At 40.5% G+C, this 23,134-nt stretch overlaps 1 protein-coding gene across 4 annotated transcripts in view; it reads left to right on the top strand.

Moving 5' to 3' along the window:
- The window catches only part of WDR48 (WD repeat domain 48), a 43,146-nt gene that overhangs the window by 1,531 nt on the left and 18,481 nt on the right, over window positions 1–23,134 (top strand). For 3 of the 4 annotated variants that reach the window (XM_036921669.2, XM_036921668.2, XM_036921670.2), the window contains exons 2-11: window positions 8,485–8,625; window positions 10,490–10,568; window positions 11,255–11,337; window positions 11,455–11,584; window positions 13,641–13,729; window positions 14,129–14,230; window positions 18,612–18,836; window positions 20,448–20,522; window positions 21,574–21,676; window positions 22,547–22,644. In XM_036921669.2, coding sequence (XP_036777564.1) covers window positions 8,485–8,625; window positions 10,490–10,568; window positions 11,255–11,337; window positions 11,455–11,584; window positions 13,641–13,729; window positions 14,129–14,230; window positions 18,612–18,836; window positions 20,448–20,522; window positions 21,574–21,676; window positions 22,547–22,644 — 1,125 coding nt within the window. Of the gene's footprint in view, window positions 1–8,484; window positions 8,626–10,489; window positions 10,569–11,254; window positions 11,338–11,454; window positions 11,585–11,665; window positions 11,776–13,243; window positions 13,245–13,640; window positions 13,730–14,128; window positions 14,231–18,611; window positions 18,837–20,447; window positions 20,523–21,573; window positions 21,677–22,546; window positions 22,645–23,134 lie in introns of all 4 variants that reach the window. The other variant, XM_057492004.1, reaches the window with a different exon arrangement.

Genomic DNA, 23,134 nt, shown 5'->3' with positions numbered 1-23,134 from the left:
GCATAACCCTCGGAAACTATTTCCTATGTAGAGCTTTCAAAAAAACTGAGATTAGCCTGCAGAAAAAAGATTCTTTGAACATTGTTAGCTGCTTTCAGAATGTGTCCCCAAGGTGTAGAACCAGTGTGAGAAACTACAGAGATTGATTTTATCTCAACACGAGGGAGAACTTTTGTTTATGGAAGTGTTTTTAAACTAGCACATGTTCATTGCAAAAAACCTACAAACAATACAAAAGTATAAATAATAATTGTCTTCCACTCTTCTAAGAAAGCTACTATAGACAGTGTGATATATAATCCCAGACCAGGGTTTTGCATGCTGAGCACTGCTCACATCTTGGGCTGGATAATTCTTTATGGGGTTGGGTAGAGTGGGAGGGGCTGTCACATGCATTTTTTTTTTCACACACCTCTCTCATTTTACTAAAAAAATTCAGCATTCCTATAGAAAGTTTGTTAACTTGCCACTAAGATCTAAAGGCAGAATTTACACAAAGGTATACATGTTACAAATTTGACCTAATCATCATTTTCATGTGAATAAACGACTAATACGTTGATAGTTTTGAGGTGTCTTAAATGTGAATAGTTCTATAACAGAATTATATGAACATATAAATGACTCTGTTGCAGAACTGTAGTAGACTTTAATATCTGTCACTAATCTATATATTGTACTATTTAAATTGTTTGCCTAATAGCATTGTTGTACTTCCTCTGTTTATTTATTTTATTAAGGTATCATTGATATACAATCTTATAAAGGTTTCCCATGAGCAACATTGTGGTCACTACATTCACCCGTATTATCTAGTCCCCCCCACACACACCACCACAGTCACTGCCCATCAGCATACCAAGATGCCACAGAGTCACTACTTGTCTTCTCTGTGCTATGCTATGTGACCCCCACACACACCATGTGTGTCAATCACAATGCCCCTTAATCCCCTTCTTCCTCCCTTCCCACTGCCTTCCCTTTGGTAACCACTAGTCCCTTCTTGGAGTCTGTGAGTCTGCTGCTGTTTTGTTTCTTCAGTTTTGCTTGGTTGTTAGACTCCACAAATGAGTGAAATCATTTGGTACTTGTCTTTCTCCACCTGGCTTATTTCCCTGAGCATGTTTTGGAAATGGTAGGATTTGTTTTCTTATGACTGAATAATATTCCATTGTGTATATGTACTACATCTTCTTTATCCATTCATCTACTGATGGACACTTAGGTTGCTTCCATATCTTGGCTATTGTAAATAGTGCTGTGATAAACATAGGGGTGCATATGTCTTTTTGTATCTGGGTTCTTGTTTTCTTTGGGTAAATTCCAAGGAGTGGAATTCCCGAGTCAAATGGTATTTCTATTTTTAGTTTTTTGAGGAACCTCCATGTTGCTTTCCACAATGGTTGAACTAATTTACATTCCCACCAACAGTGTAGGAGGGTTCCCCTTTCTCTGCATTCTCACCAGCATTGTTCCTAGTCTTCCTGATATTGGCCATCCTAACTGGTGTGAGGTGATATCTCAGTGTGGTTTTAATTTGCATTTCTCTGATAATTAGCAATGTGGAGCATCTTTTCATGTGCCTGTTGGCCATCTGAATTTCTTCTTTGGAGAAGTGCCTGTTCAGGTCCTCCACACATTTTTTGATTGGGTTATTTGCTTTTTGGGTGTTGAGGCGTGTGAGTTCTTTATATATGTTATATATTTTGAATGTTAACCCCTTATCAGATACGTCGTTTACAGATATATTTTCCCATACTGTAGGATGCCTTTTTGTTCTGCTGATGGTGTCCTTTGCTGTACAGCATTTTAGCTTGATATAGTCCCATTTGTTCATTTTTGCTTTTGTTTCCCTTGCCTGAGGAGATGTGTTCAGAAAAAAATTACTCATGTTTCTATTCAAGAGATTTTTGCCTATGTTTTCTTCTAAGAGTTTTATGGTTTAATGACTTAACATTCAGGTCCTTGATCCATTTTGAGTTTACTTTTGTCTGTGGAGTTAGACAATAATCCAGCTTCATTGTCTTACATGTAGCTGTCCAGTTTTGCCAACTCCAGCTGCTGAAGAAGCTGTCATTTCCCCATTGTATATCCATGGCTCCTTTCTCATATTTTAATTGGTCATATATGTTTGGGTTTATATCAGGGCTCTCTGTCCTGTTCCATGCCAGTACCAAATTGTTTTGATTTCTGTGGCTTTGTCATAGAGCTTGAAGTCGGAGAGTGTAATCCCCCAGCTTTATTCTTCCTTCTCAGGACTGCTTTGGCTATTCAGGGTCTTTTGTGGTTCCATATGAATTTTAGAACTATTTGTTCTAGTTCATTGAAGAATGCTGTTGGAATTTTTATAGGGATTGCATTAAATCTGTAGGTTGGTTTAGGCAGGATGGCCATTTTGATGATATTAATTCTTCCTATCCTTGAGCACAGGATATATTTCCATTTATTGGTGCTTTCTTTAATTTCTCTCATGAGTGTCTTATAGTTTTCAGGGTACAGGTCTTTCACCTCCTTTGTTAGGTTTATTCCTAGATACGTGTTTCTTTTTGATGCAATTGTAAATGGAATTGTTTTCCTGATTTCTCTTTCTTCTCGTTCATCATTAGTATGTAGGAATGCAAGAGATTTCTGTATATTAATTTTGTATCCTGCAACTTTGTTGAATTCAGTTATTAGTGCTAGTAGTTTTGGGGTGAATTCTTTAGGGTTTTTTATCAGTGTTCAGAATAGAGGCTGGCAACTGGTAGATGCTTAGTATTTGTTGAAAGAATTGAATCCTGTTTTCCTTCTATTTACATCCAATTTTTTTTCTTTAAAGTTTTTAATGTAATATGTCTTAGAACATACCAGTGTATATAAGTGCATCTTCATTCTTTAATGATCACATAGAATGGATGTCCCATAATTTATCTAACCATTTCCTTATTGAAGATACTATTTCTATTTTGTCTATCAATTAAAATTTACTTTAAAAAATTAATAGAGTTATAATAAAGGAAGTCTCACCAAAAGTAAACAAAAGGACAGGGATAGATAATATAGAATGCATAAAAGATGAAGAATTGGTTTGAAAGTTCCAGCATCTGACTGATGGTAGCTTAAGAAGGAGCATAGAAAACAGATAGTTATAAATGAACCCATTTAGGAAAATCTCCTGGTGCTGAAGTACTGCAAGTATCTAGATTGAAAGGGCTTTCTAACACATATCAAAATTAATGACAAAGGGACCAGAAATGATAAAATGACCCAAGAAGCACAAGAAAAAGGAGAAGATCCTAAAAGCTTTGTCGAGGAAGGCAGATGGTAGTGCAGGAGAGAATGAAAATGGGATCACTTTAGAGGTGAATGAAACAGTGGCACTGAATAACGGGGCACTCCTGGGTGCCAGAGGAAGTTAGAGCAGTGCCTTCAAAAGCTCAGGGAGTCTGTTCTGCATTGACTTCCGTATCTGGTGGAATACAGTGTAAAGGTAACAACTTTTCCAGGCATGCAAGGGCTGCAGTGACCACCCATGTACCCTTTCTGTGTTAGTGTCTCATGGTCCTGAGAATGTACTTCAGCAAGACTGGGGCGTGAACAAAGAATGGAGACAGTAGAATTCAGGAAACAGTGCTTCTAACCCAGAGAAGCAGTAAAGGGAAAACACCAAAGGTGTGACAGCTGTGCCAGCACACCTGGAGGGCAGCCAGCCCAGACTGGAATGAGGAGATGGATGATTCTGAGGGAAAGCCTTCTGGGGAGCAGGGAGGTGGCTTCCAGCCAGAGTATCTGAGAGGGTGCAGCTCTTAAAGACCATGGAAGTGAAAACAGAAAAGCCATGAAGAGGAAAGATGGGACCCTAGGGAAACCAAAGAGCTCTCTGAGGAAGGAGATGTATGTGTAACACAGTACCTGGCTAGTCAGTGCACAGCAATCGCAGTCACAGTGTGGTGCTGATTATTTGCTCAGCCAAAATCAGTGATGGATCCATCTTAGAAGAGTAGGGGAGGTTACTGAGACATTTCAGGGCTGCACCCGACTCTGCCACATCATGAGTAAATAGGCCATATCCAAAAAGGGTGAGTCAGGAAGGGGTAGGAGAAGCACAGTTTTTGAGATTGCTATGAACTGTACAGAAGAAACATCCAAAGGTTGAAATTAGTTACCTCTGGGGTTAAGACTGGGAGTGGGGAGCCACACCCAGACAACAGGCAGGTGGGTTTCATTACAGTCTCCCAGTACTCTGTGATTTTCTGAGTACAGTCAAGAATTCCTTGGATAAAAACTGAGTTATGAATTCAAAAATTAAGTAATATATGCTCACTGTAAAGCATTCATATAATATAAAAAGGGCACCAGGGAGGGACAGTCATCACTCAGGTACAACTACTGGGAGTTTTATATGTATTTATCCTATCAAATTTATGTGTTTATATTTAAGTATATGTTTAATATCCTGAAACATTGTTACAATAATGATTATACACTGCTGAGTTGGACCACACATATTTCACTGAAACTATACCATAGCTTTCTTCCTGTGTCAGTCTAGATCTACACCAGTGTTTTTAGTCATTAAATAGTATTCTCTTTTATATATGTATGCCAAAATGTATCCAGTAGGACACTTTTAATTATTTGCTGTTTTTAATCACACATCTGTAGCAGATAGCTAGCCTTGAAGAGGCTGGTCTCCACTCATTTTGCTAAGAATTATTTTCCACCTGGAATGAGGATCTGACATTACATTGTTATCTCTGACCCTTTCCCCCTGGACCAGATCATCTCTCAGAAATTTAAAACTTAAGATTCATATATACTGAGAGTCTCCAATAAAGGAAATGTACTGAGAGAAGCAGATAAACGGCCTTGAAGCCCCAGAAAGTTTGGGAGAGACTGAAGTTGAAACTGAAGCCAACTAGGTTCCTGGTGGCTTTCTAGCATCTGAGTCACACAACAGATATTTATTAAATGTCCGTTAAATGCCAGACACTCTAATGAGGATACCGGGTTGGGAGGAACAAGGCAGACAAGTCCCTGGCTTTTGTGCAGCTTTTATTCTAAGGAGAAGATGTAACAGAGGAGGTAAATATGGAGTGTGGTAAGGATGGGGGGTAAGTGATTGGGGGAAGGAGATCAGGGAGGGCCTTAAAGAGGAGGTGGTCCTTCTGCTGAGCCTGAGGGTAAGAGTAAGTCAGATAGATAAAACTGAGGGACGAGTTTCCTGTGGGAATTGGAACTGTACATTTGGAGGCCCTGGAATGGGAAGGAGCTTGTGTGTTTAAAGGTGAGAAAGGAATTTGGTGTGACTGTCATGAAGGAAGCTGAAGAAGTTAGTTTGCTGGGGGTGGGGTGCAAAGTAGAAGCAGAGCACATGGGGACCGTGGACATGGCTATGTGCAGCTCAAAGCCCCTGGTGAGGCCCTGTGATTTTTACTTGTAAAATATCTACTGTGAGTTGTGACTGTATTTCCTGCCCTGGGCTCTAATCCTTAATGTTAAATTCTTTGGAAAAAAATGTTGAGCTGGTCTGCATTGGCTGCTTGCACCTGGAAGACTGGGTTAAGACTATACCATTGTCTGTGTGTGCTGCCCTGGCCCTTCTCATGTCCTCATGAGTTTGTTGGCCATTTTCTTTTCTTTTTAAAAATCTCTTCATGATATTTATTCCTATTTCTGTTGGACAGTTTGACTTTCTCTTGTTGTTTTGTAAGAAATCTTTGTATATTGTCAGGATTAACTTCTGTCTTCCTATTTATTTTATTACTTTCCCAGGTTGATGTTTGCCTTTTAACCTTGCTCTAGTTATTTTTTGACATTCAGATTTTTTTGTAAACAGCTTTATTGAGATGAAATTCACGTAAGTTCATTAAAGTACAATTAAGTAGTTTTTAATATATTCACAAAGTTGTGCATAGGTCGTCTAATTCCAGAACATTTTCATCATTCCAAAAGGAGACCCCATACTCATTAGTAGTCACCCCCATTATCCTCTCCTCCTAGCCCCTAGCAACCACGACTTTTTGTCTCTGGATTTACCCGTTCTGGACATTTCATATAAAAAGAACTGATATGTGGCCTTAAGTAACTGGCCTCTCACTTAGTGTGATACTTTTCTGATTCGCTGTGGTGTTCACGTGTCAGTGTTCCACTTCTTTCTACAGCTGAATAACATTCCATTGCGGGAATGTACCACATTTTGTTTATCTTTTTTGTCAGTCGAAGGGTGTTTGAGTTGTTTCCACTTTTTGGCTATTGTGAGTAATGCTGCTCTGAACATTTGTGTTACATACAAAAGGAAGTTTTGGCTTGTGTTTTGGTCGGATCAGCATTGCTTCTTTCCTTTGTAAAGACTGACTTTCTTACCCTGTTAACAGAGCCTTCTCTATGTAGAGACTGTATAAATATTTTTAAATGTTTTAAAGTGTTTTATGATTAAATTATTAGATTCCAGTCTTAATCCATATGAAAATTCATTTCGGTTTAAGATTTGGAGAAAAGATCAAATTTTCCCCAATAGAATCACGAAGTGCTCCTGGATAATTTGTTAATTTACCATGTCCTCATTGATTGGAAGCACTATGTTTGTTTATCAAAAAAAATATTTATAGTAGGAATGTTTTCAGGTTGTTTTATTCCATTGATCCTTTTATATAAAGAATATCCTTTCAAAAAACATTATAACAACAACAAATGTTGGTGAGGTTGTGGAGAAAGGGGAACCCCCCTACACTGCTGGTGGGAATGTAAATTAGTTCAACCATTGTGGAAAGCAGTATGGAGGTTCCTCAAAAAACTCAAAATAGAAAAAATAGAAATACCATTTGACCCAGAAATTCCACTCCTAGGAATTTACCCTAAGAATGCAGCAGCCCAGTTTGAAAAAGACATATGCACCCCTATGTTTATCACAGCACTATTTACAATAGCAAAGAAATGGAAGCAACCTAAGTGTCCATCACTAGATGAATGGATAAAGAAGATGTGGTACATATACACAATGGAATATTGTTCAGCCATAAGAAGAAAACAAATCCTACCATTTGCAACAACATGGAAGGAGCTAGAGGGTATTATGCTCAGTGAAATAAGCCAGGCAGAGAAAGACAAGTATCAAATGATTTCACTCATCTGTGGAGTATAAAAACAAAGAAAAAAACTGAAGGAACAAAACAGCAGCAGAATCACAGAACCCAAGAATGGACTGACAGTTACCAAAGGGAAAGGGACTGGGGAGGATGGGTGGGAAGGGAGGGATAAGGGGGGGAAAATGGTGGGGGCATTACTATTAGCAGACATAATATAGGGGGGCAGACAGGGAGGGTTGTACAACACAGAGAAGACTAGTGATTCTACAGCATCTTACTATGCTGATGGACAGTGGCTGTAAAGGGGTATGTGGAGGGGACTTGGTGATGGGGGAGTCTAGTAAACATAATGTTCCTCATGTAATTGTAGATTAATGATAATTGTAGATTAGTAATAAAAAAAACCACACAAACATTGTACTAGGTATTTTGTCAAGTTCTAAAAAGAAATCTAATGGGTTGGATTGAATTCACAAATTTAGGACAGAATCTTCCTGTGCTGCAGTATGGCATGTCTCCTTAAGCCAAGTTTTTCTTTTATATACCTTCTCTTGTCTGTCATGTATCTTCCTTGCAAAATATATTTCCAGGTATTTACTCATTGCTATTAAGTGCCTCCCCCACATTTATTCTTGATTGGTTATCTCATTGGGTTAGAAAAGTTTTGCTTTTCGCTGCCAGCTACTTTGTTGACTTTCTCTTAATTGTAATTTCTTTTGGTTGGTTCTTTTGGGTTTTCACATGGAGCAGACAGGTTACCAGGAAAGTAGGAGAAAGTACTCAGAAGGAAATTTTAGTGTGTTACAGGAACGCAGAACCTCATTTCTTCGCAGGTCAGTGAAGGCTTTTTTGAGGATGCATCATTTAAACAAAAATCTAAAAACTGCAGTAGGAGTTAGCCAGACAGAGCAGGAGGAGAGCCTCCCAGCAGAGAGGATGGGCATGTGTGACGGTGGGAAGCACAGTGTGTGCAGGGCCATGAGCAAACCTGAGCAACAGGAGGGGTGAGGAGGCACATGACGCCGTGTTGGGGAGTTCCTATCAAAGCATGCTTCTCGTGGAGTGAGCACCTAGGGGGTTTGGAGCAGCAGGAGACAAATTCCAGTTTACATTTTAAGAAGACCACTGGGCTGCTTTGTGGGAAATGGATTAAAGACAAACAAGAATGGGAGAGGAGCCCTGTTCGGAAGCCTTCAGAGGTTCACATCAGACTTCCTGATCTTGGCCTAGGTATTAGCATCATTTTCCTCTCCCCGACCCTTTGGTCTCTGTAGTGTAAAACACAGTTTTGTGGGATTGAAGAGTTAAGTTTTATGTTGGAAAACATAGGGTTTTGAATTTCAGATTGGTTACTAGGAGGCTCCATTTTATTATTTGCACATTTCATAACTTGAACAAACGTTGACATGTTTGTCAGGTCTCCTATGTTATTCGAGATGAAGTGGAGAAGTACAATAGAAATGGAGTCAATGCCCTACAACTGGATCCCGCACTCAATAGGCTTTTCACCGCAGGTCGAGACTCCATCATCAGGATATGGAGTGTCAGTCAGCACAAGGTGAGGTGGGTGGGCTTACGTTTTAAATCTGGACCCAGTAAATGTTGGTCTGATGTGGCACCTTTCATGGTGTCAGATGTAATCTCTGAGCACTGAGTTACTGGGTACACTGTGTAAAAACATTCTCTAAGGCCTGAGAAACCCTGCTGGAGGAATGTTGGAAGAGTTTTGCTAAGGTAGGGGCCCCATAAACTGGGTGTGTGCTAAGCACGCTGCTACCAAGGAACGAGGAGGCCGGGCAGGAGGATTAGTTTTGTCAATTCAACAATTCTTTCTGTTGTAAATACGTTCTCCAGAGGCTTCTGAGCAATCCTTTTGCATGCTATACTAAAAAAAGGTTTTTAATAAAAAAAACATTTGTGTGCTTTTACATTTATAATTGATCTTGAACAAGTACTTGACGTCTTCATTTAAAAGTGATTATGGTACCAACAAAATCCACAGGACATTGTTAGACAAATACAAGTTTGTTGTGAAAACGTGAAGACAGCATGCTCCCCTTCTCCAGGAGGTTTGAAGTCTGCTTCCTCAACAAGAAACAGGATTTAAATCTATGTAAGGATAAATTCAGACAGGAGGCACTCTTTGCATTTGTTTGAATGCCTGTAACTGCTCTGAGTATCAAGGAAGCTTCAGGAGAAGAGGGGCATTTATTGAACTCCCAGCTCTGTATCAGACAGCCTTAGCACCTTCATATCTAGTATGGTTTTAATTTTCACAGTAGTCCTTTGGGGCAGCTATAATGATCTATTTCATAGATGGGCAAACAAGCTCAGAGAAATCCGTGGCTAAATAGCTAGTAAATGACAGAGAGAAACATGGTGCTAGACCTTGTAGTTTTGAAAGTTTGTGTCCTTTCAGCAAGCTCTGTAAATCAGATACTGAGTCCAGAAAGAACCAGTAGTTGCACAGTTGCTGGATAATGTTTCTTTAAATGGACTTTGGTCCAGGGGGCTTTGAATCTTTAACCAGTGGAAACAGTGGTTGCCCACCATCAAGAATAAGAAAACTATGGCTTCGAAATGCTTTTTGGAACTTAAATTTGATTTGGAATGTCAGCTTTCTGGGAATTGACAGTATTTCAAACATATTAAGGAAAACACAAGAACTAAGCTGGAAGAATCTAGAAAACTGCTTATTCTCCCCTCACACGTCCTTGTTCTGGTCTTTTCTTGTAAGATTGAATAGCACCATTTCTCAGACAGGTTTGTAGAGGGCTTCTTCTTTGCCCATGACGTATCTTTGCCTGTCTTAGTTGTACGATGTAATAAATACTCTTCTTTAAAAGGTCACATAGTAGTGAAGCCAGATGAGAAGAGTAGGAAGTTACTGAATGGAAATGGTGGCACAGGTCATACTCCTTAGCCCTTGGCTTCCATTTCTACTCTGAAGGACGGTAGACAGCATGAGGAGAACATGTCATTCACAGGTCAAAGCAGCAGTAGGAGGTTCAAAGCAAAGGTGCTTGTCTCTCTGTGCAGTCAGGCGGGGCCCCTCACCACCCCTCCCGCCTCCCACCCCTGGTGCCTGCTCTAGCAGAGGCTGCTACGTTGGGTTCCCCAGCCTGCGCATTTGCTCACGTCCTGTGCTTTCCAGTAATCCCCTGATCTTGTTGCCTTCACTAACTCAAGGCATAAAAATTCATCCTTGAAACCTAGGCTTTCATCAATAATAAAACCCCTGAAACAAAGCATTGATTTCCAACTAATGATGAAACTCTGCTCTGAGTTCAGTTGTCAATTTTAAGACTTTAGAAGCAGTGAGTCACATTAATTGAAGAATCTAAGCATTTCTATAATTTGTAATCTATTTTCTCCTATCATATAAGTGAATGATATTCTTAAGATTTTTCTTATAATTTCAGCAAGATCCATATATAGCCTCTATGGAACACCATACCGATTGGGTAAACGACATTGTACTCTGTTGTAATGGGAAAACCTGTAAGTATTTCTTTGTATTGTTGGGTTTCTGCAAGTTTTTAACGCAATTCAATATATTTTTCACTTTTTACATAAGCCTTTTTATTGAAGTATACAGACAGAAAAGCACACATTCCTGTAGAGTATAGCTCAATAAAATTTTACCAAACTACCTCTATCAAGAAACAGATTACCAGAAGCCCCCTTGTGCCTCCCTTTTAGTCACTACGCCTTGCCCCAAGGTAACTGCTCTCCTGTCTTCTAAACACTACAGATTAGTTTTGTCTGCATTTAAACTGTATGTAAAAAGATTCATTTGTATGTATTCTGTTAGCTTTATTAATAACATTTTGTTTTTACTGTGGTAAAATCTGTTTCTCGGTTTTACAGTCTCTCAGCAATTTTTCTCAGTCAAATTAGTGTGCCTTCAACTGGAATATTTAAAAAGTTTTAAAAACCTATTTTTTAAAGTACTTGAGACAAAATATAATAGGTTCTAGACAGAGCTTTTAGATGTGTGTGTGTGTATGTGTGTGTGTGTGTGTTTATGAGCATTAACATGTCAGAATTAATGTTAGGAATATTGTAAGTATTCAAGTATATGTGTGTGTGAACATTAGTCTAAAACAGTGTTACAGTGCTTTAAGATGATGCTTTAAAATGATGGTAAGTCATGCTGCTGAGGGGTAATTCTTTGCCTCTTCTAGTAATATCTGCCTCTTCTGACACAACAGTGAAAGTATGGAATGCGCATAAGGGATTTTGCATGTCAACGCTAAGAACACATAAGGTAAGACAACTAACATGATTTACGTTGTCTTTATCATAACCTTGGGATTTCAGTACCTTCTGTGGCTCATTTTCTTACTGGTCTGCAGAGTAGATCAGCATGTGTTTTCTGTTACAGGATTATGTAAAGGCCTTAGCATATGCCAAGGATAAAGAACTGGTAGCATCGGCCGGGTTGGACAGACAAATATTCCTTTGGGATGTGAATACCCTAACAGCCTTGACTGCCTCAAATAACACTGTCACAAGTAAGGTGTTTGAAATGAATTTCTTTGAAAGTGATCTAAATTAACATAAATAAAAAATGGTTGATAAAACATATTTGATAGGTTTGCATCAGGACAGTGGTTTCTATTTTGAGAGTGCTTCTACCTACAATGTTCTAGCCCCCAAGAGTATTGAACAACAAGGAACTAGTTTCTCACTGCAGAGTAAAAATGTAACTTCTCCAGGAGTAGCCTGGTTATTTCTGTACATGTGCATGTCTTAGCTCCCTAACTAAAGTAGAAGCTCCTGCTGGCAGCAGAGTCTCTTACTGCTTTGACTCACCCTAAGCCACACTTTTAAGCCTGACAAAGTAGATAGTTTTTAACTCTTAACTTACTATATATTAAGAGTCCTTGAATTAATGGCCAGAATGGAAAATACCCAAAGGAAAGAAAGGAAAGGTTTCCAGGCCAATTTTTGGGATCCTTGAGAGCAGCCCTAAAGAGTCCAGCCTACACATAACGTGGGGAGCAGTGGCACAGGGAAGGCAGTATAACACAGAGAAGACAAGTAGTGATTCTATAGCATCTTAATACACTGATGGACAGTGACTGCAATGGGGTATTTGGTGGGGAGTCTAGTAACCATAATGTTCATGTAATTGTACATTAATGATACTGAAAGAAAAAAAAAAAGAAAGAAAACTCCAGCCCATTCCAGAGTTCACAGAGGCCAGAGTGCTTCTAGAGGCGATTCAGAGACAGGTTAATAGCATGGATGCCTCATCAGCTAAGAGATACCATATTACCAGGTCAGACCTATTCAAGTCTAGACTGGAGACTCAGCCCCACACTTGGCCCTGCCCATTAGAGTCCTCTAGGCCAGATGTCAGGAGGGAGACTCTTCAAAGCACATTTTTGGCTAAGCCTGGCCTGGGAAGTCTGTGCTAAGGACATGGGCCTGAACTGTCTAGATCCCTCCCCTATAGATCCAATTTGTCATGACAGTGTGGAATATTCACATCAACAGAGCTAAAACAATTCTAATATAACCCAGTACATGCCAAGAAAGGCAAGTTGGGAGACTGGTGTCTATAGCTTCTTGAATATAGTTTTGTCCTCTTTTCCAATACATATGTGAAGGTCTAAAGCATATTCTGCCCTTGTTCTCCTTGATTTTTCAACCATACATCTCATTGATTCAGTAGCTGGTCTCTGCTGGAGGCTGTCATGGTTCATTATTTTGCTCTGTAGATGTAAGACCTGCCTCAAAGAGACACTAGCAAGAGGAAACAGAAAAAAGCAATATTATCCTAAGGTCAGAGGCCAGGCTTAGTGGTTATAGACCCTGCAGCAGATTCATCTTGCTTAGAATTGTTTAGAGAGGATATCACATTAGTTTTTTTTTATAATTAGAGAACTAATACCATTTGCTAACATTTATTGAGCATTTACTACAAGCAATTACTTTTCTATGTATTTTACATGTGTTAACTCCTTTACTCATAATTTCTCAGTATGTTGGTTTATATTCTTTTTTATAAAATTAGGATCATACTGTATGCATAGTTTTATATGCAAGTGTTTTTACATCACTGATAGTTTCAAATCTAAGGGCGTGAATGTGATTCCTGCTACACATCTCCTAACTTCCTTCCAGAAGAGTTGTACCAAATTACCCTCCCACAAGTAACATATGAGGGTGTCGTTTTACTGTCTTATTTGAGGATTAAATAGAATCTTGTTTTTTTTATCTGATTTGGTAGGTGAAAATAGTTTTGATTTGTGTTTACTTGCAAATAATTTGGAGATATTTCTCCAAATTTATTAGCACATATCTTCAGAAATACTTATGTGAATAATTTTTTAATGTTAGTGCAATTCAGCAAATATTTATTGAGTGCTTATGTATACTCAAATCCAGAAGAGTTATAAATTTTGATAATATTAGTGTTGTGAATTATCTCCTTAGCACCATAACGATAAGATGTTCTAAATCAAATAATTAAACTTGCAATTAAACTTGCAACTTTTGCTGACTAATGACTATAAACAGCTGATGATTTTGTTAACATTTAGCTCTGTTTATGCTTAATAGCTTCTTCTTTAAGTGGGAACAAAGATTCCATTTATAGCCTGGCAATGAATCAACTGGGAACAATCATTGTCTCAGGGTCCACTGAGAAGGTAAGGGGGACCTTAAGGGATGTATTGTAACACTAAAAAACAAAGAAACCAAAGTAATTTGATCTGTGTAACTACTATGTATATTGACAATGGTTTTGCATGGTAGATGCTAGAAGAAAGGTTTGTTTGAACAAACAAGTATGATTATATAATTATTGTCATGTGTGGTGACAGGGTTGGGGAATGAGGTAGATGGGGTCGGGGAGGCCTGTGTGTTTTCTGGCATTAGAAAGGCTTTCTCCTCCCTGGAAATGTGGGAGCCTATACAGTGCCTGCAGGCAGAAATAGCATTTCCTTCTCAGAATTTAATGGTGGTCACTTGACTTACAAAAGTCATCTATCATTTAAATGTGATGGTGGAGATACTTAGTTTATATAATATTCTGTTAAAATTCACAGGTTTTAAGGGTATGGGATCCAAGAACATGTGCAAAGCTCATGAAGCTGAAAGGACACACCGATAACGTAAAAGCGCTGCTGCTAAACAGAGACGGCGCGCAGGTAGGTGACCCCGTGGGCCTCCCCATGCCCTGGCCTGGGCTTCTCCACTGTGTGTGCTGTCGTGTAGATTGGTTTGAACCAAAGCCACACGTATTATAAACTGTGCTCTTATTTTAAATCCTCAGAATACTCAGTTGCACATAAATAATCCACAGCTTGAAATGACTGTGTTTATATAAATAAAAGCCAAATAAGGAATTTCCTCAGAATAATTCTTCTGCAGATGAGTCTGTGCAATTATGACACAAATAGGCTAAAATATATTAAAATGTCACCTTGTATAAAGCAGAAGGAAGTTGTGATATTGAAGGCTTTCTGCCAGTCTATGAAGTGTATGAAAATCTCCTCACAGAGGCTCTGACTTGAAGGCATATCTTGTTAGTTGACCCTAGTGTAGATACAGTCTGTAAGTTTGTTGTCTAATGTAGTACTTAGGGTCAGCATTTTGAAGAAAACATTTTGGTGATGTTTGAGCATGTACTGGTACTCTGTTGGCTACATAATCTGTGAATTGTAAATCACAATTCTGTTTGTTCTGTAGCAGTGGGAAAATGATATTTCATCAATGTAGATCCTAAATAACAGAAACTGAGCACCATTTTATGTTATGACACCTCTGCCATGCACCCCTTCCACCCCCAGCCATCCTTCCACAGGCCAGGGATAAGTTCAGAACTAACTAGAATTGATCGTGCTGGGTGAAAAAAGGGAGCATAGCAGGTGGTGAGATAAGACACCCTCATCTGCCTGGCCCTCCTGTGAAAATTATGCCACAGAGGTTGCCGCACCCATGATTTAGAGGGACCTTTGTCTGCAGATGTGAGGAAGGTTTGGAAAACTAGCCAAAGGAAGGAAATGATTTTCCAAACCCAGTGAAGAGAGGCTTGAAGATGCCCTGGAGGTCCTTGGACGGGTGGGAGGAGCTTATGTTAATGTACCATGTGACCTAGGGAGGAGGCCTGTACCTCACCGGTCTTTAGTTTGCCCAACTGCAAAGCAGGGCTCACATGTCCAGTTCGTGTAGTTGTGAGAAGATCATAAGGGGTACATACTTCTGGTCTGTAAGCCACGTCACACCCCAGGGCTCTGGAGTAACTGTGCAGCCCACTTCAAGTGAGTCTGAGAACCGAGTGTGGGCAGCTCCTCACTGTTATGTAGTGTAGCTGGTAGGCTGCACTTAGCATGGTTGCCTGCTCCCTGTTCTGCAGCTTTGTCCAGGGTTGGACTGGGTCATGTAGACTTGAGTAGGGACTGTAGATAAGTTGGTTTCCAGAAGGAGGCTGTAGGCCTGGCAGACTTCATATAGCTCCTCCTGTCTGCTGCAGTCCAAGCCATGCTTCCTATTTACAGTGGACCGTTGAATAGCATGGGTTTGGATTGTGTGGGTCAACTTATACACAGATCTTTTTCAGTAAATGTATTTATGTATTTGAAAATATTTTTGGAGATTTGCAACAATTTGAAAAAACACACAAACTGCATAGCCTAGAAATATCAAAAAAATTAAGACTGCCATGTAATATACACAGATCTATCAATAAATACAGTACAGTAGTGTCAATGTCATTCATCTTCCTTTCTTAATGATTTTCTTAACATTTTCTTTTCTAATCCATTGTAAGAATACAGTATATAATATATATACAAATACATGTTAATCAGCTGTTATTTCTGGCAACAGTAAGCTATTAGTAATTAAGTTTTGGGGGAGTCAAAACAATATTCAGAATTTTGACTGCATGGGGGCTTGTCACCCCTAGCCCTTTCATGCTTCAGGGGTCAACAGTATACAACTAAGACTGGGCTTTTTACCTAAGATGATTTAAACTGCAGTTGTGGTTGCAGATGCACATCTCCTGAAGTCAGCCACACTGACTGTAAGCCTGCTGTCAGCCCTCGAGTGCACAACTGAGCTGGTGTCTCCTCCTCTATCTGTCTTCCTTGTCAGCAACTAGAGATACTGTAAATTTAACCACCTGTGCCACATTAGGTTAGGACATTAGGAAGTTGGTCAACAGAACAACTATGGTAACTACTTATTTGAGAAAAAGAAAGGAGGGAAAACCTTTACTTACTGACTCACGAACTCTTGTTAATACGAAAGAGATAGTTACCAGTTACTGGACCACAGTGCATACTGCAACCTGCAGAGTTGCCCTGCACACTTCTAATGTAAGGTCTCTGGTGGCTTTGTGAGTCAGGACATGTGGCAAGGTATCCATATAACAGACCAGTGGAGCCCCGTGGATGCCAGCCTACACTTCTTTCCCTGTCGCAGACTAAGGTCCTCATTTAGCAAATCCTGCTGTTTGAGGTCTGTCACCAGAGCAGTTGTTTTGATTGGCACCAACATTACTAAGCCAGGCCACCTGACTTTTCATTCCTTATATTGCTCAGACAATTGCTTGAAGAGCTTGGACAGCCTGCCATCTTGGTTTAAGTCAGTCATGCCATTGTGTTAATTAAAGGGTTTTCCTGGTAATGCAAGTCCTGTTGAACCCAGCTAATGGGTTCAGGGGTCTCCGAGCATTCGGCCACTCCTTGTCCCTGACCCCTGGCTGCTTGCTGTTGGCACTTGGGGTTGTATATGAGAAACACTTATATTGTTCAACAGCAGCCGGCCAGTACACTAGTCCTTCTCATTTCCAGTGGCAAAAACAGAGCACCTGGTCAGGGCTAGACTGTGCCCCTAGTCTGATTTAGCAGAACTCTTTGGGGCATTCTGTCCTAGTCCCAGGAGCCACCTCCTAATGGGTCTTCATGTTTATCCAGTGGAAGGGTGGAGGCAGTAGGAAATGTTTTCATGACCACTCTAGCTCCTACGAGAGATCAGGGACTAGAGCGCTTACAAGCTAGGTACATCCTTCTCCCATTTCACAAACTCTGCAAAGCATTCACTAGCATTGTGCTTAAAAGTGGCTGCAGTATATATGGGGGCATGCTTGTCAGCACTCTCAAGATACTGACTGCCATCACAGACTGTTCTGTGTTCTGTATCCGCTTTCAGCTGTGCACCTGGGTTTGGGACTTAATCTCTTTCCTGCTGCAATTCGCTGGGCTGTGAGGACTTCCAGCCCATCATCTTTGCCTTCCTCACCATAAAGTGATCAGACTTTACTCCCTATAGAGACAGGGTCTCTGGGCTAAGTGATCAAAGCTTTACTTACAGCATTGCCACCTCAGCAGCACCTCTGCCTGGAATGGGGAGCCCCTGTTTGCCCTCCTCCCATCAGATTGTCAGAGTTCTCACACATGCCGGAGGTCTGTTTGTAACCTTCCTCCTGGCAGTTTCATTATTGGTTAGTCTCTTGGTTCCCCTGTGAACTAGTTGGAATGGGTGATTACAACACTCGTGCTCCTGGCAGCTCATGGGTGAGTCTCCCAGTCTGTGTTCACCAGAGTTCTGACGGTCCCGTCGAGTTACAGGGCATGCCAGTAAATCCTTAATATTCCTAAAGGCCTCCTGTATTCAAGTACTTCCCAAATCTCCAAGCCCACAACTATCTTCTCTTTTTTGAAGCTCTTTGCCAACTTAATTTTATACACCAGTGCCAGTTGCTTTCTCCTCAGGGCCTTTTTCTCCCTAAGAAATAAGTTTTTATCCTCTTCTGCAGGTCACCACGGTAACTAGTAGAGAACACCAGGCATGCTGAATGTCAGTGCAGGGTAGCTGATTCAGCCTGTTTCTGTCAGACTCACAATTGTGCTCAGCCCTTATTGTGTGCCAGCAACTTCTGGATAGTTGATCTCCTGAGCTTTTAGAAATTGTCAGAATTGATAATGTCAACTGAATGCCGTTAGCATGTATATTAGTAGATGTTGAGCTTGAAGCTCATATGGGAAATATCCAAGGTCACAGAGTGAGCGGTAAGCCTGGGACTAGATTTTGCTTCCGACTCCTGTCAGTAGAATCCGAGAGACCTGGCAGGCCATCAGGGATCCAGAGCTATGAGGGAACAGATGAGAGAGAGTTGTGACCCAGGACCCCAAAAGGCCTGCAGGCCTAGCGCAAAGCTTGCCGAACATAGTGTACCAGAGTGACCCAGGTTGCCTGTCAAAACACATATTGCTGGACCCCACCAGAGTTGCTGTCTCATTAGGTCTGGGATAGGACTCAGGAATTTACATTTTCAACAATTCCCCAGGGATGCAGATGCTGCAGGTGGAAAGCCAGGAGGGGACAGGGGCCTTTCTGCTCAAAGGCTCCCCCTCCTTGCGCCTGTAATGTCTCCTGTGGTCACCTCAGCCCAAGGTGCATGACTCTAGAAGTCTATCAGAGGCAAAAATACAGATGTGACAGGCATGTGGAGTCAGAAGCAGCCAAGTGCAAAGCCCAGGAAAGTGGTTTGGCTGTGTCTAAACTTACTTCCTTCGTTTCCAGTGCCTTTCCGGCAGTTCTGATGGGACGATTCGCCTTTGGTCCCTTGGCCAGCAGAGATGTATAGCTACGTACCGGGTCCACGATGAAGGTGTTTGGGCCCTGCAGGTCAATGATGCCTTCACACATGTGTACTCTGGAGGAAGGGACAGGAAGATTTACTGTACAGACCTAAGAAATCCTGACATTCGGGTGCTAATTTGTGAAGAAAAAGCGCCAGTTCTCAAGGTTTGTCATGTATTTTCGTTTTATAATTAAGATTGTTATACTTGCTAGCCAAACACAGCAAAATCTATGTTAAAACATGAATCAACTATTGTAAAGAAAAGATATTTTTAAATTGTATTAGTGGCCTGTAGGAGAACTTGTGACTTCCTGGGTGTATCAGGGGCATATAGCTCTCCCCTGGTGAGCCCTAGGGAGATGGCCCCTCATTGCTCCCAAGCCAGCCTGGCTTTCCTAGCCTGTCCTTAGAGGAGAAGTATGGGAAGTTCAGTCATCTGTGAGTAGGCAGCATAGCGGAAAAGTGTCCATTGCCTCAAGAGGGAGGATGTGAGCAAGTCTCCTGAAGGCAAGCTGGTTCATGCTCCAAACCATTACTACCTCAAAGGAGTCCTGATGACCAGGGTCTGGGGTTGGGTAAAGGGTATTGAGGAGCCATCCATACTGACACCTGCTAGAAGGGAAGCTTAGACTAAAAAACGCCCAGGCATCATACAGCAGGATGCTAGGCTTCAGTGATAATCACAGAATCTCACGTTAAAACAATACTGAGGAAATTGCCAGATTTAAAATAGAAGCATAAAGATGGGCACTACACACTCTTCTTAGAAGTCATCTGAAAACAAAGAAAGCAAGAAACAGAACTGCGGGTACCCATCGCCTGGGAAATTAAGTGACATCTGAAACCTGGACCATCGTGTAGGAGGAAGGGCTGAAAAGAGATAGAGGTAAACTGAAAGGATGCCTGTGGCCCAAGAGCTCACACAGAAGGGACCGCATACAGCTCTTTAAGGTAGAACTATACTATACTGGGCAAAACCATTCACCCTTTAGAGAAGCAAGAGAGTTGAGGCTGAGATGGTAGGCACATCATGTGTGGATGCAGGCTGACAGGACAAGCACCGCGAGTCCTGCAGCTGCCAGGAGCTCCTGGCTATGGAGCAATGCCTAAAAGAGCTTGGCGCAGACATGACCACATGCTACAGGAACAGCACTTTGAACTAAAGAGGGCTCCTACTTGCTGGGAGTTCAGCCCTGTCCCTAGGACTCCAAGCCTGCAGTTAGGTGGTACAGGAAGAATAGCGGGTGAATGCAGGGTGATTTCATCTGCGTGATATATGCATAGGCGTATGTATAGTATTTTTAAAATACAGGACTCACAGTAAGCTGTTCACAAGTGTTCTGTCCTTAGGCAAGGGGGTGAATTACATGGGTGCCTTTCACTTTTGCTGTATCATTAGAATGTTTTTTTACCACACACATTTTCAAAGAAAAAAAATGTATGTACTTATTACTAAGAAAACATATAAACAAAATATCATGGTAAGTCATCCCTTGGATTGTACCTATTTAGATCTCTTTAATTAACCACACATGAACTGTGAGTTTTAAAGTTATTCATGAGAAGTCAGCCCTATCACAGCTTATAGGGCAGTGAATCCTTTTAGCAAAGAGACTCCCGCATTTTTTGTGCACCCCTAGCTTTTTTAACACAAGCCATGGTGTAGTCAATGCACAAATGTTGAATGAAACAGTTGATATTTAATAGTGTATAGCTAGTCCTGGCAATTCAGAAGGGTCAGCATTCTGCAGCAATATTTCTGTGCTTTGTTTTAGATGGAGCTTGATAGATCAGCAGATCCCCCTCCTGCAATCTGGGTTGCAACAACTAAGTCCACGGTAAATAAATGGGTAAGTGAGCCACTGTATACCTGGCAAACAAGTGGTTTGGTACCACCAATCTGCCAGATATCAGTAGCAAATGCCCAGTGTGGACCTGACTCAGCATGCTGTTGGACAGTCACAGAAGTCTGAAAGTCCCTGAATGCAGGTGTGATCCCAAGGATTTTACTAAAATTAAGGCAATAGTGAAAATAAAACTTCCGACTTACTTGTCAGCAACCAAGATACACATTTAAAGTGCTTAGAATAGGCACTGTAAATATTATTTAGTACAGCTTCTGACTTGTGAAGCTGCATTTGAAAATAGGAGGCCAGGTTATAGGTTCCCCTGACCCCCAGAGTTTGCTTTATGCCGCTTCACTGTTACAGAAGAAGAACGTTAGTACCTGTTTTCTCTAACCCGAAGAGAGCAGAGAGGATTTTTGCCATTACAAAATGGTAATTGCTGCTCTGATTTACACCATTCGGGTTAGGAAAGGTCTGTAGGAGTGCTGTCCTCTAACAGCTGGCGAGACTCTACCAGCACAGCAGGAAATCTTATTAGGGTTCTGTTTTTCTAAACATAAAAGAAAGTAGAAAATTGTGCTTCCAAATCCATTTTCTTTTTCTTCATCGCATGAAAACACAGAGAAATAGAGGACAAGTCATCAAAAGTACTGTTAGTTCGTAAATGCTAATTGAAGATTTATGTTTTCTTACTCCCCAGACTGTGGATAACAAAAAAGAAAGTGTTGGCATTTATTCCTCTCTATATGCCAGTCAAGTGATCTTTCTCGGTGCTTGTAAAAATATATCTGGTCTAAATTTCATCGTGCCAGTTTAAGTTCAATGTAGCTTTACCTGGAAGGCACGATGCCTAGTGTTATCTGCAGAAAGACTACATTCCCTTTTTAATATTGGTTTTGCTTTTTTAAATCATGGTAGATAACTGTACTTCGTGACTACGTGTTTTTTGGTTGATTTTGTTTTTCTCATTTGTTCTTTGATTTCTTGCCACTTCAAGCAGATCAGCAAAGCTTATAAAGCATGAAATGATTAAGTAGTGAATTTTGTTCCTTAGACGTTGAAGGGAATTCATAACTTTAGAGCTTCTGGAGAGTATGACAATGACTGCACAAACCCTGTTCCACCCCTCTGTACGCAACCTGACCAGGCTGTTATAGGTGAGTAAGAAGGGCAGGTATTATACCTTCTATTGACTCTAATTATAGCGACTGAGAGACTGACAAAAATACAGGACATGACTTTCCTGGAAATGTAATTCTGATATCCACAGAAGACTGGTCACCTATTGGTTGATTTTTAATAGAAGACAAACATTTTAAAAATGCTGTTTTGTGACTTTAAAAAGTGGACTTTTGTTGGTGAAGGGGGGAACCTAGTAATTGTAGATTAATGATACCAAAATTTTAAAAAAGTGGACTTTGCTGAGTTAATCTTTACACCCAGCATCAGAATAGTTATCGTCTTGGTAAAGTCAGCACTGTTTGTACAATATATAGGATTTAATGCTGTCTTTTGGCATAAGCCAGAAAAGGTCAGATCTGGTCCTTGCTTTCTGCATGCTACAACTGGGAGTGGCAACTCTGACCTTAATGTCAGAGTTTGAGATTAGTGTCAGAACAATGAAGGGTTCATTCATCTGTAGTTAGAGTCCATGCTATTACTTTTGGCATAGAATGTCCACTTGGGATGCATAAAAGAGAAGGAAAGTAGGAAGCAAAAGTTAAGAAGAGGTGGACTAATAGAGATCTCCTATCATTTGGTCTTTTCCCAATGGATTACAACCATTTGTGCTTCATGCTTTTCCACTAGGAACCCCTTGAAGTAAGGAGTCTTCTAATCTATATTACTAAAATCAGACAACTTTCCTTTGATTGGTCTAGATCACCTTACCTAATATAGTCTTCTGATTCACTATCTCCTTCCTGGTGACTAGTATGGTTTATTTTGTTACATGCCAGTTAGTTACTGCCATACTGTGAATTTAAAAGTAGGATTGTTTTGCTAAATGTCTTTTTTTTTTCCTTTAGGGGGTGCTAGTATTATTCAGTGCCACATTCTCAATGATAAGAGACATATATTAACCAAAGATACCAACAATAATGTGGCATATTGGGATGTGTTAAAGGTGAGTGTCTTTTTGTATTAAATACAGGTTATTGGATCATGTATCCACTTAATTTTTTATTGTAAAATATATGTGAAATAACCAAGACAGTAAGTACATACATAACATACATGTAAGTAAGTACATATAGTAAGTACATTTAGTTGCATTGTTACCTACCCTATTTTGGGGGTGGATACTTTCTTATGTGAATATTAGATAAGACTATAGTTTATCTTTCTAAGCACCTAAAATTTGAATGGAACCATTTTCTCTGTTTAGTATATTATAGACTGTGTTATATGCTGCCTTATCTTAAAATGTGTAAATCAGAGTTCCTCATCCTTGACACTACTGACATTTTGGGCCAGAAAATCTTTCCTTGGGGGTCAATAGCAGGGTGGGGGGTAGAGTGGGTCTGTCCCGTGCTTGTAGGATTTTTAGCGGCAGCCCTGGCCCCTACCCACTGGATGCCAGTAACTACCTCCCCACCACTTCAGTTGTGGCAACC

The sequence above is a fragment of the Manis pentadactyla genome, chromosome 14, assembly GCF_030020395.1.
Source record: "Manis pentadactyla isolate mManPen7 chromosome 14, mManPen7.hap1, whole genome shotgun sequence".
NCBI lineage: Eukaryota > Metazoa > Chordata > Mammalia > Pholidota > Manidae > Manis > Manis pentadactyla.
This window is presented reverse-complemented; position numbering and strand designations above follow the sequence as displayed.